This window comes from Saimiri boliviensis, chromosome 17, assembly GCF_048565385.1.
Source record: "Saimiri boliviensis isolate mSaiBol1 chromosome 17, mSaiBol1.pri, whole genome shotgun sequence".
Classification (NCBI taxonomy): Eukaryota; Metazoa; Chordata; class Mammalia; order Primates; family Cebidae; genus Saimiri; species Saimiri boliviensis.
Window position 1 is genome coordinate 27,190,773 of NC_133465.1, and position 19,953 is coordinate 27,210,725.

Consider the following 19,953-nt stretch of genomic DNA (forward strand, 5'->3'; position numbering starts at 1 on the left):
TGGGCATGGTGGCGCGTGCCTGTAATCCCAGCTACTCAGGAGGCTGAGGCAGGAGAATTGCCTGAACCCAGGAGGCGGAGGTTGTGGTGAGCCGAGATCGCGCCATTGCACTCCAGCCTGGGTAACAAGAGCGAAACTCCGTCTCAAAAAAAAAAAAAGATTTCTAATATAAATGGAACTGAAAATATTTCACTGAATAGTCTTAGCAAAGGAAATATAAGTGTTTAGTTCTACATGATTTGGAAGGGTAAGAAATGCTCCCCCCCTTTTACCCAGGGAGTTTTTTCAAAGGACACAAAAATGAATGCCGGGGACTTAGAAATATTCCTCTGTAACTTATATTTCAATAAATCATTTACCACCCCTACCTACCAAAAAAAAGAATGTCTGGGCTGTTGATTCAGTAGTCTAGAATAGAGCACAGTCACTTAAAGTATATCTCTAATTAAGAAACAATGAATTATATTCCTACAATTCACCTGCCTCCATTTCCCTGATAGTCCAGATATTAAGTGATTCACCTAAGGTGAACTGACAGGCAACACTACACAGGTTACATTAGAGGATTCGCTAGTAAGAGAACCAACAAAACCTTTGTAACTCCTCATTAAAGCCCCTGGTGGCTACCTCTTCTCCAACTCTAAACTCAACTGACCTCTTAAAAGTTCTGTAAAAATAAGACAGAACCACCAGCCTGGCCAATATGGTGAAACCCTGTTTGTACTAAAAATACAAAAATTAAACAGGAATGGTGGTGCACACTTATATAGTCCCAGCTACTTGGGAGGCTGAGGCAGGAGAATCGCTTGAACCCAGGAGGCAGAGGTTGTAGTGAGCTGAGTTCTCACTAATGACTCCAGCCTGGGCGACAGAGCAAAACTCAGTCCCCAACAAAAATAAATAAATGAATAAGAACCAAAAACTAGCCGGGCGCGGTGGCTCAAGCCTGTAATCCCAGCACTTTGGGAGTCCGAGGCGGGTGGATCACGAGGTCGAGAGATCGAGACCATCCTGGTCAACGTGGTGAAACCCCGTCTCTACTAAAAATACAAAAAATTAGCTGGGCATGGTGGCGCGTGCCTGTAATCCCAGCTACTCAGGAGGCTGAGGCAGGAGAATTGCCTGAACCCAGGAGGCGGAGGTTGCGGTGAGCCGAGATCGCACCATTGCACTCCAGCCTGGGTAACAAGAGCAACACTCTGTCTCAAAAAAAAAAAAAAAGAAAAGAAAAGAACCAAAAACTAAAAAGCAAGCTATATCACAATTGTATGAGATGAGTTCACCTAAGAACTACTAATCAGTTAATATCTGGACTATCATATGTACCAACTGCTGGGACCAGAACTTGTGCCTAACTCCAGCACTCTTTCTGTCTTAACCCAGCCTTAAGTTAAGGTCATCACAGATGTTTCTCCTACAGCAAGCTTTTTTTTTTTTTTTTTTTTTTTTTTAACATAAACTGGGTATCTTTTTTCTTTTTCTTTCTTTCTTTTTTTTTTTTTTCTTTTTTGAGATGAAGTCTCACTCTTGCGTCCAGGCTAGGGTGCAAATGGCACAATCTCAGGTCACTGCAACCTCCGCCTCCCAAGTTCAAGCAGTTCTCCTGCTCAGCCTCCTGAGTAGCTTGGATTACAGGCACCCACCACCATGCTAAGCTAACTTTTATATTTTGGTAGAGATGGGGTTTGACCATGTTGGTCAGGCTGGTCTCGAACTGCTGACCTCAAGTGACCTGCCGACCTCGGCCTCCCAAAGTGTTGGGCTTACAGGCGTGAGCCACCATGCCCAGATGGATACCTTTATCAATAACAAAGAACTGTAATTGGTGAAACCAGCACCTCAGTTCTAAGGAAAACTTTAAAAAGCACTGCTCTTGCTATTTGGCTATTTTGTTTTGTTTAAGAGGCTCTGTGCTTTGTTAATGCCAACAATGACTGATAAAAGGCATAAGAATATAAAAGAAGTCCATGCTTCTGGAGGAAGGCTCTTACTTGAGTACAAAAACCTGATGTGGTCAAAATTAGATATTTAAGCTTTAAATCAGTACTTAACCATTAAAAAAAAAAAAAAAAAAACTTTATTAACCAAATTCCTGTGGGGAAAAAACAATATTCCAAGTCTGAAATCCTGTCGAACAAACCCGTTTTTTCCATTGAAACTTGTTTTGATAGCATGATTTGTGATATAACGTTTCTTAAAATGTGCTATTGTGTTTCAGTTGTGTAGACTACACCAAAAAAGTTGCCCACAGCTATTCCCTAGAGATCCCTGGAAGGTAAAGTTAATTCTGCAAGTTTAGTTCACTATTTGGCAAGAGTCTGGTTGAGTCTTCCTTCCCTCCTCTTCACTTTACTTTTCTACTCCCCAGTCCTTGACAACTACCCCATCCTCACTCTCTCACTCTCCCACTCACATGCCCTCACTTTCTAGGCTTCAAACCTTACATTCAAATGAACAGATCATAACCTAAATCATACTAACTTTGGGGACAGCAAGCTGAAGATGGTTCTATAGATGTATCTGTCTTATAGTTAGTCCTCAAATAGAAAAAAAACAAGGAAAATCCCCTCCCTCATACTCACAGTACCAAACTCCTTAACACAAAATTCTAGCTGTCTTAACAGTGTTCTTAAACATCTTATTTTGCCAGGCACAGTGGCTGACATCTGTAATCAAGGCACTTTGGGAGGCTGAGGCAAGCAGATCGCTTGAGGCCAGGAGTTTGAGACCAGTCTGGGCAGCACAACAAGACCCTATCTCTACAGAAATTTTGTTAATTAGCCAGGTGTAGTGGTGCACATCTGTACTCCCAGCAACTTGGGAGGCCGAGGCAGGAAGATTGTTTGAGCCCAGAAGTTCAAGGTTATGGTGAACTATGATCGCACCTGCACTCCAGCATGAGCAGTAGACCAAGACCCCCATTTCAAATAAATTAAATAAAATTTCCTATTTTGTCTCAGGCCTCAATACTACTAGGAGAGCCATCCACCTAAGACTTGCTTGTCTATTCTTTCCCAACACCCAATCCAAGAATTTTAAAAGAACTAAGAATAAGGCCAGGTACAGTGGCTCTCACACACACCTGTAATCCTGGCACTTTGGGAGGCCGAGACAGGCAGATCACCTGAGGTCAGGAGTTCGTGACCACCCTGGCCAATATGGCAAAACCCCATCTCTACTAAAAATACAAAAATTAGCTGGGTGTGGTGGAACACACCTATAATCCCAGCTACTCAGGAGGCTGAGGCAGAAGAATCGCTTGAACCCATGAGGCGGAGGTTGTAGTGAGCCAAGATCACACCACTGCACTCCAGGCTGGGAGACAGACTCCATCTCAAAAAGAAAAAAGAACTAAGAACAAAAATGATATCCTATTTCTCCAAGTCAGAGACCTTGAGTTACCTAAACAAATGTAGTAACAACACCCCATGCTTACATCTCAATTCAATAAACTCAGATCTTAATTCAACAAAGTATTTCCTGGCTGGGCATAGTGTCTCATGTCTGTAATTCCAGCACTTTGGGAGGCCAAGTCCAGAGGATCGCTTAAGCCCAGGAGCTCAAGACCTGCCAGAGCAACACGGCAAAATCCCATCTCTACTAAAAATACAAAAAAAGAAAAATAGCCAGGAGTGGTGGTGTGCACCTGTAGTCCCAGCTATTTGGGAGGCTGAAGTGGGAGAATTACTTGAGCCCAGGAAGTTGAGGCTGCAGTGCGCTGTGAGCACACCACTGCACATCTATCATAGGGAAGGCACAGCCACAGGCCATACATTCCTTCAACAAATAGGTACGCAGCTTCTTCAAATCAAAGCACTCTAAGTGCTAGGGATACAGCAGTCAACAGGACAAAGTAGATATTACCTTAATGGAACTTCAGGAGGAAACATGTTAAACAAGAGTTATATTTATCTATTTTATATATACACACACATATACATGGTTTTTTTTTGAGACAGAGTCTCACTGTGTTGCCCATGCTGCAGCGCAGTGCCACGAGCTCGGCTCACTGGAAGCTCTACCCCCGTTCAAGTGATTATTGTGCCTCAGCCACCTGAATAGCTGAGATTACAGGCGTGGACCTAGCTAATTTTTGTAAAAAATATTTTTTATGGAAGAAAGCTTTTGATTTACCTACCCCACACACACACAAAAAAAATTTTTTTAAAGGAAGCAAAGATAGGGTATTTTAGATAGGGTGATTAAGGAAAGTCTCTGAAGAGGTAAGACGTGAACAAAAACGTGAAACAATGTAAAGAAAAAACCCCTGATAAGATCAAACTGACAGCAGTCCATATGTATATAAATGTTCCAAGCCCAGACAGTTTGAAGTATAGAAAAATAAGGCCAGTAATTATAGCCATAAAAAAAGTAAAAGCAGACCAGGATAGTGGATGTGGGCAGTGGTAGCCATGGCTAAGGAATCTGAACTGTACTGGGAATGAGGCTGTGTGGTACTGCAAGGCATACAGTGCTTCACCTGAGTGAGATTATATTGCAGAGAAAGAGATAAGGCAAGCGTAAAGCAATTGCAGACGAGGCAGAATAATCAGAAACAGAGCATGTATAAAATATAATGTGAGTCACTCAAAGAGTTAAAACCGCCGGGCGCGGTGGCTCAAGCCTGTAATCCCAGCACTTTGGGAGGCCGAGGCGGGTGGATCACGAGGTCGAGAGTTCGAGACCATCCTGGTCGACATGGTGAAACCCCGTCTCTACTAAAAATACAAAAAATTAGCTGGGCATGGTGGCGCGTGCCTGTAATCCCAGCTACTCAGGAGGCTGAGGCAGGAGAATTGCCTGAACCCAGGAGGCGGAGGTTGCGGTGAGCCGAGATCGCGCCATTGCACTCCAGCCTGGGTAACAAGAGCGAAACTCCGTCTCAAAAAAAAAAAAAAAAAAAGAGTTAAAACCACATTAAAGCCAGGAAGGAAAGCGTTCAGAGGTGGAACCTGAGATAAGACTATGGAAGGGAAAGGTAAAGCATGAGGGTCACACAGGGCTTGTTCAGCAAACAACCAGGCATACAACATGGCTGACATGTTTGATACGCTTAGTAGAGTACTGGGAGATTAGACTACTGCAGTAGGTTGTATTGCAGAAGGTTGTATTGTAGAAAACCATTAATTATCTAACTCTGCAGCCAATGGAAAGCCACTGAAGGTTTGAGTTATGGGAGAAGAGGAAGAGGAATAAAAAAATTATTAGAGGGCTATTTGGTAAAGTATCTCTGACTACAGTGGAATGAGGCTTTTGCAGTAGTCCAAGTAAAAAATTACCAAACTAGATGGTAGTTGTAAAGAGAGAACAAATACAAAAGAGGTGGAGAAGCAGACACTGAAGAAAGCTGAATTGATAAAATTTAATAAATGGCTGGATGTTGACGTTGCCCATATTGACTTTAAGGTGTAGGTGAGACAATCTGGATGATTCACAATTTGGTCCAAAACAAGCAAATAACCTATAATCCACAAAAATTACCAAAAGAAGTCCTGCTTAGTGGAATAAGACTCTGGTTCTTGATAAAAGCAAAACTGCTAATCATTAAAAACAATCAGCCTTCGCTGGGTGTACTGGTGCACACCTGTAATCCTAGCACTTGGGAGAGCAAGGCAGCTGGATCATTTGAGCCCAGGAGTTCAAGACCAGCCTGGGCAACATGGCAAAATCCCATCTCTACAAAAATACAAAAATTAGCCGAGCATGGTTAAGTGCATACCTATAGTCCCAGCTACTCAGGAGGCTAAGGCAGAAGGATTACTTGACTCCAGGAGGTTGAAGCTGCAGTGAGCTAAGATTGTGCCACTGCACTCCAGCCTGGACAATAGAGCAAGACTGTCTCAAAAAACAAAAACAGACTTTACTAAAAACTAAAATGACACTGATGATAAAATGATACAATGCCTAAAAGTGTATCCTTTCACCCTAAAAAAAGGAAGAAAGGTCTCTAGTTTATATAAAGTTATGTGCAATGAACAATGACAACACACAACCACAGTTAAGGGAGCGCCTAACCAGTCAGAGTCACATGACAAAGGCCAGGGAATCCTAGTAACCAACTCTAACAGAGCACTAAAATGTGACTTGAGTGGATTTCCACATAGGAATAGGAGAAATGACCATTAAACAAATGCACGTCGGGCACGGTAGCTCATGCCTGTCATCCCAAAACTTTGGGAGGCCAAGGAGGGTAGATCATCTGAGGTCAGCAGTTCAAGACCAGCCTGACCAACATGGTGAAACTCCATCTCTAATAAAATACAAAATTAGCCAGGTGTGGTAGCGCATGCCTGTAATCCCAACTACTGGGGAGGCTGAGGCAGGAGAATCCCTTGAACCTGGGAGATGGAGGTTGCAGTGAGCCAAGATCATGCCATTGCACTCCAGCCTTGGCAACAAGAACAAAACTCCATCAAAAAAAAAAAAAAATGCAGTTCTAGCCACTGAAACAGCTCTAGGTTATGGAGAGGGATAATTTCGGAAACTTCAGTGTGCAAAAAGGAACAGCTTCCACAATTAATTTTTCTGCCCCAAAACTTCCAAGTAATAATTATTAGTCAGTTTCAAATTGACATGTAAATGTTAATCAGTCTCTGTTAACGTACTTTATTTCAAACAAAGGATGGTACCACTGTCATGAGTTTTTAAAGTATAATTTTTTTTAAAGTCTAATACTCCAAATAACTTTTAATTTATTCATTAAAATAACTGACGCTTGAATTCAAAATAGCCATCTATTTTTAATAGACAATCATCAAACATCTTGGCCAGAGACATGAATCTGAACACTGCTCCACAAATAAACTTTCTGCAAATAGTTAGTATATAGTGTTTAAATCAGGATTCAAAGAATCATTAAGGCCAGATTTTACAAAAGATATGATTCCCAAGTGGGATGCATGTGTCCTAGGTTTCTGAAATTCCCATTTATTCAATATGCTACTAAGACCTTTCATACCTTTCATGCCCACAGAGGCGACAGCAATCAAGACATATAACCAACTAGCAATTGTGCCCTTACATTATCCGACATTTTATATTTGTTTACTGCCTGCCTTCCCCATAAAAAAATAATTCTCATGACAACAGTGACTGTGTTTTTTCAACTGTATCCCCAGTACTTGAAACATGCCTAACATGTAACAGGCACTCAATGAATACTGATCAATATATCCATAAGAAAGACAAAAACTATATTCTTCTACAAACAGATCCAAGCAATTACAATATACCCTGCTTGAATCTGCCACTTTTTACAGAATGATGTTTAATTTTGATATATGTCTCTTCCTGAATTGCAGAAAATAGTTATCTTTGAAAAGGTTGGAAAAGATTCCGTGATTACAGAGAAGCACTCTTTAATATAGCTCAGGATCTAGTCTGAACTTGTGGGACACGTACAGGAACACCAGAGTCACTTCTGCACAATGAGACACAAACGGATGGATGTCACCCCTCACTAAAGGCATATATGCAGTACAAAACATGCCAAGAAGGGATACAACAGACTTAATTAGTGCTCAGAAGGAGCTTTGTGACACAAGATGAAAGGTACCACAGACACAGAAAACATTACAAAGGTGTGGCAATACAATACCTCAAAGACAAGAATCAGTTTGTGACCCTGATGTAATGAGGATTCCAGGGACCACTGACAATCTCCACTTACAAAGCAAAGCATGGAACAGACCCAAAGTATCAAATGCCCTGTAACAAAGAGAAACTGACATGATAAGTCCTGCGCTGTCCTCCCAGCTTTCCTTTCCACATTAGTAGTAAAGTGCAGGCAGGCATTTCTTTCATGGAGACAAAGTTTTCTCCATATTGTCTACTTTCTGTCATTAATATCACTTACCTCCTGCCCTGTAGCTGCTTCCATATCAAGAAACAGATCAAGAAGAGATCGGACCAGGCGAGCTGCTTTAGCCTTGCTGATGGAATTCAAGAAGGGTCGCACATACTTCAGGAGTCCCCCAAGCTCTGTATGAAAGGCAATTCAAAAAGAGAAGTAAACATCAACATTTGAAACAAAATACCCATTTAAAAAATTGACCCAACATCATAAAAATCAGTACTTACATCACTGGAATCAGTCTAAAAGAAACTTACTAGGAGTTTAAAGCATTCCTATTTCAGTTAGGAAGGTGAATAAGACAAGGAGAAGAAAAAAAAAAAAAAAGCATTCCTAGCAAATAGCAGAGTAGCAAAAATAAGTTAACATTATATACCAAATTTTCATTCTGTTCCCTACTCAGCCACCAGATTACTATGAAGTTACAGGAAAAGCTCATGTCTCTGCTTCATTTATTCATCTTAATGAAAGATAAACAGCCAAGTACTCATAATCTCAAAAAGCAGTTTTCTAGAACATGAAATATGCTGTGTCCCTGCCACCTTAACAAAATTACTTCCTCACAACCAAAAAATTATGATCAAGTTATAAAAGTAATTTTTTTTCTAATTTCCAAGTCTACTTCAGCTGTTCCCCTTAAATAGACAGAGGTTTTCTACTCCAGATGCCTTTTTCCTGTCTTTCTGCAGTGTTCCCCAGTTTAGCCTTTCTGCAGTATCACTTCCCTGGCACTCTTCTGAATAAACTTTTCACATAGAAGTTAGAGTGTTTTGCCCTGAAAATGCTACTGTATCTCTTTTAAATTTCTCATAAATCTTCAAAACCTAAGTCTTACACTATGACCAAAAAAGGTATCCACCATAGAGCATTTCCCCCACTTTATAGAAGAGGGTAGTACACAAACTCTAAAGAAACATCTTTCAAAACAATAAACTACAAAAAAAAAAAAAAAAAAAAACAATAAACTAGAGATATGTTTGTCAAACAATAAAAATTAGAGGATGTTTCAACTAAACAACTAAGGAGGTATTTCTGGAATGTAGGTTAAAATTACTTTAGTGCCACTGCCTCTTTAATATTCTCCAATTGCAGACTCACCCTCCTGAGAACTCTAATTCAGGGCAAGCAAACCTCACCCTCCAGAGAACGCTAATTCAAGGCCCTGAAATTCTCATCTGCCTGAATAATCAGAGAATGTACAGGACTGTGTCAGGTACTTAAGAACTTGACATAGAGTCGAAAAGTTGATTTTTCCCCATCACTCCCCAGTATTGACCTTTGATTCCCAATGTTAAAAACTTTTTGCCACCAGGCACGGTGGCTCAAGCCTGTAATCCCAGCACTTTGGGAGGCCGAGGCGGGTGGATCACGAGGTCAAGAGATCGAGACCATCCTGGTCGACATGGTGAAACCCCGTCTCTACTAAAAATACAAAAAATTAGCTGGGCATGGTGGCTCGTGCCTGTAATCCCAGCTACTTAGGAGGCTGAGGCAGGAGAATTGCCTGAGCCCAGGAGGCGGAGGTTGTGGTGAGCCGAGATCGCGCCATTGCACTCCAGCCTGGGTAACAAGAGCGAAACTCCGTCTCAAAAAAAAAAAAAAAAACTTTTTGCCATTCTGCCACCTCATTCACCTCTGCACAGACTATGGCATATACTCCTGCTTCTAAGAGATACTAATGCCATAATCCCATCTGAAATGTCTTCCTATCTTTTCAGCCTATACAAATCTTATATATCCTTTCGGGTCCATTGAAGTCCTATTGTGTTTTCCATGCTAACTCCAGTCTAGAGTGATTCTCCCCCTCAAATTCCTTCTGCATTTATTTCAATTATATTATGTAATGACGGCTTTTTTAAAGTAGTCTGGTGCAATGTCCTTTCTCCCACAGAATTTCCTCCCGTGCCTGAACGATTCTAAATGATTTTTAGTCACAGAAATATTCACAAAACAGCCTATTCCAATGTTGGCCAAACCAAATTATTCCTTTTTGAAACACATATCTATACCTTCTTTCACATGGTTTTAAATACTTACAGATAACTATTATTTACATCTCCCTAACTTCCCCTTATCCAAGCTAAACATCTTTGGCCATTTCAATGGTTGCTCCAAAGTCCTTATTTCTAGATAACTTAGTTGCTCTCCTCTGAACAAACTCTAATTTGTAAAGTACTTGTGGTACTTTGTGGTACCCAGAAATGAAAACAATGCTCCAGGTAGGGTCTGACAGTAGACCAGGAGGCTTAATTCTCTTGATCTGGCCATCATATGTAACACAAGACAGCATGTTTTGCTTTTTCTAATACCTCTCTTGGTTCAGACTGAGTTCATTAAAGTACTTTTTAATAGACTACTGTTGAAACAGGTCATTCCCCCAACCTCTGTTTTGAAAAATACTTTAAGTATATAACTTAATCCATTTCACAACTGAATTTAATCTTCCTGGCTTTGGCAATAACCGTGAATCTTAATTCTGTCTTCTAAATGTACTGAGTCATCTACAAAAATAAACATGCCTTCTGAACGGCTTTAACCATTGATTCCAGATGCTGACCAGAAAAACAAGGACAGATCCTCATGACATAATGCCTAAAAACTTCCCTTCAGGTTGACAAATGATTCATTTATTAACATGTTTTGGATAAAGTTATTCAGCCCATTGTAAATTCATAACCTGTACTTGTGATAATATTATGGCAAATGTTCAACTATCCTGCTTACATCAGATATATAGTCTATATCATTCCTCTAATCCAGGGGCTGGCAAACCTTATCTGTGAAGGACCAGACAGTAAATTTTTTCGGCTTTGCAGGTTATATGGTCTTAGTAGCAGGTCCTGAACTCAGCCAGTCAGACAGAGTGTGGAAACAAATGGGCATGGCTTTGTTCCAATAAAACTTTATTTACAAAAACAGATATCATGCAGAACTCTGAAAATCTATGGGTCTGATAAAGCTAACCCAAAAGAGAGAACTAGGCTGGCCATGGTGGTTCACACCTGTAATCCTAGCACTTTGGAAGGCCAAGGCAGGCGGATTGCTTGAGCTCAGGAGTTCAAGATCAGCCTGGGCAACATGGTGAAACCTCCCTCTACAAAAATACAAAAAATTAGCCAGGCATGGTGGTGTGGGCCTGTAGTCCCAGTTACTTGGGGAGCTGAGGCAGGAGCATCACTTGATCCCAGGAGGTCGAGGCTGCACTGAGCCAAGATCGTGCCACTGTACTCCAGCTTAGGTGACAAAGTGAGACTCTGTCTCAAAAAAACAAAACAAAACAAAAAAAGAAAGAAGTTAAGATAAGTTTGGAATAATATGTTCACAATAAATCCACTGTTTTAAGAGATTACCATCTCCTTATCAAATAATCTGTCCCAGAACTCTACCACTGATGACCATGTATAGTGTCTATTCTTTATTTTGCTTCAATGTACACCACACAGTGAATACATCTATTCTTTGCATTACCCTCTTGAAAGGTAGAATAACATTTGCCCATCCTCAGTTTCCTTATACCTCTTCATGATTTTTCTCAGAATATATGGCTCTATAGTTATAAGTGTTAGAACTATTATTTGATAAGAGTCTAAAGACCTGAACTTACTTACAGAGACTATCTGTTCTGTCTTCTCTCACCTACCATTAATTCTCTCTTTCTGCAGTTATTTCTATTTTTTTTCACTTTGAAAAATCATTTTCCTTCCTAGAAAAGGCAGAGGTGAAACATGAGCTAAGCAGTCTGCCTTTTTCTCTAACACCTGATAGCATTACAATATTTTCTCTAAGCACTGTTATTCTTCTTACCCTAAGAGAGAAGCAAATGATCTCTTAGTTGTCCCCCTGCTTTTCTTTCTTTTTTGTCTTTTTTATTTTTTTGAGAAAGAGCATCAGTCAGTCACCCAGGCTGTAGTACAATGGTGCAATTGTAGCTCACTGCAGCCTTGACCTCCCAAGCTCAAGTGATTCTCCTTCCTCTGTTTCCCAAGTACCTGGGACCACAGGCACACATCACCACATCCAGCCAATTTCTTAATTTTTTTGTAGACATGGGGTCTCCCTATGTTACCCATGCTGCTTTAAAAAAAATTTTAATAGAGATAGGGTCTCGCTATGTGGTGCAAACTGGTCTAACTCCCAGCTTCAAGCAATCCTCCCACCTCAGCTTCCCAAAGTGCTGGGATTACAGGTGTGAGCTACTGTGCCCAGCTGCCATTTTTCAAAAGACTCAGTTCATCTTCTGTTTTAGTCTACTACTGTTTTATATTCATTCTTGTTTATACTTCCTGTTTCTATTTTCATACATACTGAGTTAATTTTTTTTTAAGTCCTATAAAAACATACTGACTTCTTCCTATTCTTACTGGGATTATTTGTAATTATATGACCAGAATTTCCTGGTCAGAACCTCACAGAACTTAGCTGAGCACAGTCGCTCACACCTGTAATCCCAGCACTTTGAGAGGGCGAGGCAGGTGGATCACCTGAGGTCAGGAGTTCAAGATCAGCCTGGCCAACATGGTGAAACGTCATCTCTACTGAAAAAAAAAAAAAAAATTGCCGGGCACGGTGGCTCAAGCCTGTAATCCCAGCACTTTGGGAGGCCGAGGCGGGTGGATCACGAGGTCGAGAGATCGAGACCATCCTGGTCAACATGGTGAAACCCCGTCTCTACTAAAAGTGCAAAAAATTAGCTGGGCATGGTGGCACGTGCCTGTAATCCCAGCTACTCAGGAGGCTGAGGCAGGAGAATTGCCTGAGCCCAGGAGGCGGAGGTTGCGGTGAGCCGAGATCGCGCCATTGCACTCCAGCCTGGGTAACAAGGGCGAAACTCAGTCTCAAAAAAAAAAAAAAAAATTGCCGTGCATTGTGGCCCACAACTGTATAGTCCAAGCTACTTGGGAGACTGAGGCATGAGAATCGCTTGAACCCAGGAGGCAGAGATTGCAGGTAGCCAAGATCACACCGCTGCACTCTAGCCTGGGCAACAGAGTGAGACTTGGTCTCAAAAAAAAAAAAAAAAAAAAGGCTGGGCTCTGTGACTCATGCCTATAATCACAACACTTTGAGAGGCCAAGATGGGTGATCATTTGAGGTCAGGAGCCCAAGACCAGCCTGGCCAATATGGTGAAACCCCGCCTCTACTAAAAATACAAAAATTAGCCAGGCATGGTAGTAGGTGCTTGTATTTCAAGCTACTTGGGAGGCTAAGGCAGGAGAATCACTTGAACCTGAGAGGTTGAGCCCAGATTGCCACCACTGCACTCCAGCCTGGGCAACAGGGCAAGACTCTGAAGACTCTGTCTCCAAAAAAAAAAAAAAAGAAAGAAAAGAAAGAAAGAAAGGAAAGGAAGAAAGGAAGGAAGGAAGGAAGAAAGGAAGGAAGGAAGAAAGAAAGAAAGAAAGAGAAAGAAAGAAAAAGAAAGAAAGAACGAACGAACCTCACAGAACTCAACAGATTCCTTTTAAAAGTTTTAGGCATCGCTTCTCGGCCTTTTGGCTAAGATCAAGTGTAAAAGTTTTAGGCTATGAAATATGCAAATCCTGAGCCTAAGCATCATGTCTGATGATGCTCAACACTACTTGCAACCACAATTATACATCAGACATTGTTTTATAAAGTAATCCCCAAGTGACTGTTGTTGGCCAGGGATCCTATCTTAAATTTTTGAGTAGAATACTTAGCGCAATGCTATGCATATATTAAATGCATAAAAAACAAAACTGAAGATTAATGGAACAGATATATTTTCTGTTCTCAGGGAGCAAACAATACAAACCTCTCTATCACTAATAGCAAAGGCAGATAAATATATGTAGGCCCCAAGAATTCCTTAGAGTTCCCATTGTGTATACCTATACTCATCAAACTTTCTTTTTTTTTTTTTTTGAGACGGAGTTTTGCTCATTACCCAGGCTGGAGTGCAATGGCGCGATCTCGGCTCACCGCAACCTCCGCCTCCTGGGTTCAGGCAATTCTCCTGCCTCAGCCTCCTGAGTAGCTGGGATTACAGGCACGCGCCACCACACCCAGCTAGTTTTTTGTATTTTTAGTAGAGACGGGGTTTCACCATGTTGATCAGGATGGTCTCGATCTTTTGACCTCGTGATCCACCCGCCTCGGCCTCCCAAAGTGCTGGGATTACAGGCTTGAGCCACCGCGCCCGGCCAAACTTTCTTAGAAAACAATAAGTAACATAAAAATGTTTTTCAGGCCGGGCGCGGTGGCTCAAGCCTGTAATCCCAGCACTTTGGGAGGCCGAGGAGGGTGGATCACGAGGTCGAGAGATCGAGACCAGCCTGGTCAACATGGTGAAACCCCGTCTCTACTAAAAATACAAAAAACTAGCTGGGCGTGGTGGCATGTGCCTGTAATCCCAGCTACTCAGGAGGCTGAGGCAGGAGAATTGCCTGAACCCAGGAGGCGGAGGTTGCGGTGAGCTGGGATCGCGCCATTGCACTCCAGCCTGGGTAACAAGAGCAAAACTCCGTCTCAAAAAAAAAAAAAAAATGTTTTTCAAAGTTCTTGCCGGGCGCGGTGGCTCACGCCTGTAATCCTAACACTTTGGGAGGCTGAGGTGGGTGGATCGCCTGAGGTCAGGAGTTCAAAACCAGCCTGGCCATCATGGTGAAACCCCATCTTTAAAAAAAAAAAAAAAGAAAGAAAGAAAGTTAGTTCTTATAATTCATCTATTAAATTCTAACAGGTTTAGCAGTACACTTCTAAACTTCTCAGGTATTGGGTCATAAGGCAGGAAGGGCAAGAAATAAGGGGAGATTACCTTAAAAAAATAGGAATTTCAAGCAAAACAGTAACATTTCGGATGAAAATTACTGAAGTGTTGACTATATACCATGTACTTGTTCTTAATTCATGCCACGGGAGGAAAGTAGAAATCTGGATATTGCAACAAAAAAATATTTTTTTTGAGATAGGGTCTTGCTCTGTCACCCAGGCTGGAGCACAGTAGTGTGATTAGAGCTCACTATAGCCTCAACCTCCTTGGCCCAAGCAATCCTCCCTGCTCAGCCTCCAGAGTAGCTGGGGACTACAGGCAAATAACACCACACCCAGCTAAGTTTTCTATTTTTTGTAGAGACAGGGTCTCACTATGTTGCCAGAGCTGGTCGCAAATTCCTGGGCTCAGGGGATCCTCCTGCCTCAGCCTGCCAAAGTGCTGGGATTTAGGCATGAGCCACAACACCTGGCTAACAACAAAAAAAACCTTCACATCACTTCAGTTGGCTTTATAATTCAGAAAAATTATTAATTATATTTTGCATGGAGTAACTGTCAAAACTGTTTTGGAACCCCCTAAGCTCAAATTAACTGACAGACAATGGAATCCATATGTATGTTAAATAGGAGGGAATTTAGCCTAAGATGAAAAGATACCACCTACCAGTGATCATTTGTAAGTAGACAATTAAAGGAAAACAATAGCCATGACATCATGTGGCTATATGAGCTCTGAAGTAGGACTACATGGGTTCAAATCCTAAGTCTACCAGTTATTAGTTGAACGAGCTTGGGTAGATTATTTAACTTTTCTGTGCTCAGTATCCTCATGTGTAAAACAGATAACAGTACCTACTTCAGGTTGTTTTGAGGATTCAATCAAGTTAAACCATGTATGTGTTTAAAAGAGTAACTAATTGGCCAGGTGCAATGGTTCACACCTGTAATCTCATAATTTTGGGAGGCTGAGGCAGGTAGATCACCTGCGGTCAGGAGTTCGAGACCAGCCTGACCAACACGGTGAAACCTCGCCTCTGCTAAAAAAAAAAAATTAGCCGGGCATAGTGGCACGTGTCTGCAATCCTAGCTACTAGGGAGGCTAAGGTAGAAGAATCACTTGAATCTGGGAGGCACAGGTTGCAGGGAGCCAAGATCACACAATCTGCACTGCAGCTTGGGCAATAAGAGCGAAACTCCGTCTCAAAAAACATTTTTTTAAACAACTAAAAAAAGAGTAACTAGTTCATAGCACTCAAAAACCATTACATACGGTTCTTCTAATAGCTATTTAATGATGTTTTCGGTAAGATATAAGGCCCACGTAAACACATCCTCACAATTTCATACATCTTTATTCGATTCTGTAGACTGAGCTTAGTAATCAATAAATCAGTTCTCTTTAATTGAAAAAAAAAAATATTTAGTTCACAAGTTCAAGAAGCTATGCTAGCTAACCCCCATCATTCTCTTGAACAACATAATTTTAGGGAAAATAATTAATGAGGTCACTTACCAGAGCTTAATTCATTCTAATCAAATGTGTTCTAAATTCATTTTAAACTTGACAAAAATTACCCATTTTAAGTTTAAACAGATTCCTCTTTAAATACTATTATCACTTTACCAATGAAAGGTGCTTCCTGGTCAAAAGGATTCTCTTCTCATTCCAACGACACACCCATCATCAGACTATTATGTCAAATCTAATCAGTCAATGGTTCAATTATAATTAGAATGTTTGAGCAATGACGCCCCCAAAGTCCTAGGTACGACTGGAGAAGTCTTGGGAAGGCTACATTTAATGTCTTACTCATTCTCATTCTTAATTAGCCCAAGAAAAAAAAAAACAGTGAGTCACTTGGATACAAACTCCCTGGTCATTTTTAAATCAGGTGCTTAAGACGCTATCTACCTTAAATACATCAGAGTTGCTCAGTGAGATTATTGAAGACTGCTGCTGCCTCTATGTAAGGGAATACAGTGAGAATTCAAAAACCAGAAACAAATCAAAGATCACCAGATCCCAACAAAAATAAGACTGTCCCTCATTTGCAAAACAAAATTGCCATGAAAGAACTGAGTTTAAAGACCACTTAATTTCCTGCTAAAAAAAAGTTGCCAAGACAATAAAGCCGAATTCAGTTTGTGGATGGAGCCCTATAATTCTTTACTCCAGTAGAAGACAGGAATTTCATTTGGCATTTGAGGTACAATCCATGTGTAGCACTTACCTGCAGCTTGTCCGGTCTTCGCCAGGAGAGATCCCAGCTCCAGGATGCTCTGCTCTTTGACTTGCACTGCCTCCTCATCGTTTTCCTGAATGTCACGCTTCACTGGGAGAGAAAAAAGCAAACTCTCTTAAAATTCTGACCAAAAAATGAAGACTGAAGGAAATTTCACCTTCATAAGACCCATTACAAACTCATATTTACCAAAAGACAAATTCTAGAAAGTTAAAAAAAAAAAAAAAAAAAACAACCTCTAAACCAGGGGGAACAAAAAAGGACATGCTCCATGTAAATCATTAAAAAAAAAAAAAAAAAAAAAGAAAAAGGATTCTTCTCTTTTGATTTTAAATGTGCCTCTTCATTCTATCCACTAGAATTTTGCTTATCTACATACACTGAGTTTCTGTTGTGGTTAAAGCAAAATTAAAACAAAACAAATCCTTCGTACTTATGGTGCCACGATCCATGCTAGTCACTATGTTATGTGAAGAAATTAAACATGCCTGTCGTTTATGCCACTAACTAAAATCAAATGACTGTAAGTCAAAAGTCTTTCAATAAACTTTAGGTCTGTGAAAAACCTCAACTGATGGGTGTGTTAGGGATAAGCAGTTCTATAAAGCCATTCAAGAAAAACAACTCTATCAAAGTCCCAGTGTGATCCTGCATAGCTACACTTAGGAGAGACTGCTGTTTTTTAATGCACTGAGGTCTGTGAAAAGAACTTTGTGCTATCTGTCCTATTTTCAACAGTTTAATAACTATTTTAACATTCAAACATGGAATAGTCTCTCCAAGTTTGTAGTGATCATCACTAGTTACTACTACTCTTATAAAGCATCATGACTTGACAAAAACCAAGATTCTGATACTCCATGATGGAGTCCAGTAAAAGTAAGGTCATCAACCATCAAGCCTCAAGCTTGCTCTAACAGTGAAGTTTTCAGGGAACTCTCCCCCAGTATAATGGGCAAGCAGGAAATTTGTAATGTTTAACACAATTTCTACTTTATGAAAGCCAAAAAACTAGGCACTAGGCACAGAAAATTAAAATTCATGCTCCTCACATAAGTTCTAAGCGTACCCAGAATAAAATACATAGGGAACGGTGATTGAGATGACTCCGGTTCCGTAAAAGTAACGGACCTAAGTCAAGATCAGAACTTTTAAAATGAAACACCTTTTACTAATATAATTCATTCAAAGATACGTCTGAACCACCTCCTCTCCTTCTCTAGTATCCCCAGTGACAAAGTATCAGGATCTTGTCATTGTCCTTTCTCCGTGCAGGTCTGGAACACCAAAATTCAACACACTAAATAAGTCACATGCCAATATCTTGCAAGTCCAACATACAGGTGCATTCTCATACTACTTGTTGAGCCAATTCAAATCTTCTCAAGCTACACTAAAAAGATCCCATCACATGCGGTGAAGAGCTAGTCCATGCCCTAACTGAATCCTTTCTGAGTGAACATTAAAGTCTTCCTCTGTCATCCCAAATTTCTGTTCACACTTGAATCCCAATAGAAAGCTGCCGGAAGCGACCGGCTGGGATTCCCACTTCAGTTTTCCTGTTGTGTGCAGGTGTAGACCATCATACAGTGTTAAGAAACATTTCTTTAATTTTTCCGGCAACATACAGCCGACCCGTCGCAAAGCATTCCCTGAACTCCGCGGCTGACAACCAACTCCCTTAACTCACTTCCAATCCCTCAACAAGGACTCTGAAAAGATTAGTCACCTCCTGTAGCCGGGCGGTCCCGCTCCAACACCTCACTCTTACACTCTACACAGCGCAGATGAGCGTCTCCGCCACCTCCACAAACCAAGTGCCAATCTGAGGTGTGTGTCACCCCTGCATTTCTCACATTCTGAAAGAGACCCTCCTCTAGTGGAGCTTTCCGCCGTGGGGCTGGGCGGGGAGAGGTAGCAGCTCCCCGCGTCCCGTGGAAGGAAACTCCTAGACAAGAGCGAGCGCTCGCGCTCCCACCCGGAGCAGGCTGTGCTGATTACAACGGCGGGAAATGCCCGTCCTGAGCTGGTTTCGCCAAGGCCTTTCAATTAGAGACTCTCGGACCAGCCCATGACAACCTCGCAGTCCGGCACTGCTCCGGGTCCCAGACCAGCTCGTGCGGGCCAGAGCCGGGGACGAGGCTAGGGACGGGTGGGGGCCCAGCTCGGCCCATTCTCCCACCCCACGCTGAGCCCCTCGTGAGTCAGCAGCCGGCAAGGGAACCCGGGGGCTGCTTCAAGGCCTCCCACAAGAGTGGGACCCGGGGGGCTCCGGGGAGATCCGAGCGGCCTGCGCCCCCGGCCCGGCCCCCCTCACACACACAGTGAGTCAGCAGCACCACAGCCGACTAGCCCAGCCCCTCTCCGCTGCCACCGACCGACAGAAGCCGAGCTGGGCCGGCAGGGCCGGGGAGGCGGCGGGGCGACCTTTACCGATGGAGTGGAGGATGTCGATGGAGGCCTCCCGGTCGGTGCTGAGGAGAGACTGGGCTCTCTGGAACTCCACCACCGCCGCCGCCGCCATCTTACCGCTCTCACACCGTCCCCGGCCACGGCCGCCGACGCCGGAAACACACACCCGGAAAGCCCGCCCTCGCGTCCCTCCGCCCGTAGCTCCCGCGGCTCCGTTTCCAGAGAACCCCGGGAGTTGTAGTCTCTCCGCCGGGCGCGGGCTGAGGGGTGGGGAGGGCGGGAGTGCCTCGCAGGTGGGCTGCAAGCTCCATAGCGCCGCCTAGCGGGCGGGCGGAGAGGAAAAGAGGCGGTGCCCCGCAGGGGGAGCCCAAGGTCGGTCCCCGCCCACCCCAAAAGAGGCTTCTTGATTCTGGCCCCTCTCGCGCACCCCTGAGAGGGGTTCTTGAGGAGCGGGATAGGTGTTCAGTCACAGCTGTGTGGCTTTTTTTTTTATGCTTCCACGATTTAACCATTCATTCAGGGCGATACGTGACCTTATAAAGTGCTCGCCATGTGGCAGACAAAGAATGCCACCATTCGAAAGCGTTCCAAAAAAAAAAAAAAGAAAGCTTTCCAGTGTCTGGAGCCTGTGCGCCGCACACACGCTTTCCAGGCTTGACTCCCACAGCACGCTAGCCGGGCAGGAGGGCAGACCCGCCAGGGCCAGAGAA

At 42.5% G+C, this 19,953-nt stretch overlaps 1 protein-coding gene across 1 annotated transcript in view; it reads right to left on the reverse strand.

Moving 5' to 3' along the window:
• The window catches only part of PSMD11 (proteasome 26S subunit, non-ATPase 11), a 45,348-nt gene extending 25,939 nt beyond the window's left edge, over nt 1–19,409 (reverse strand). The window contains exons 1-3 of the mRNA XM_003933020.4: nt 19,265–19,409; nt 16,820–16,921; nt 7,856–7,980 (exon numbers count right to left, since the gene is read on the reverse strand). Of these exons, the coding sequence (XP_003933069.1) occupies nt 7,856–7,980; nt 16,820–16,921; nt 19,265–19,355 (318 nt within the window). The 5' untranslated portion in view covers nt 19,356–19,409. The remainder of the gene's footprint in view (nt 1–7,855; nt 7,981–16,819; nt 16,922–19,264) is intronic.
• Nucleotides 19,410–19,953: the final 544 nt, after the last annotated feature.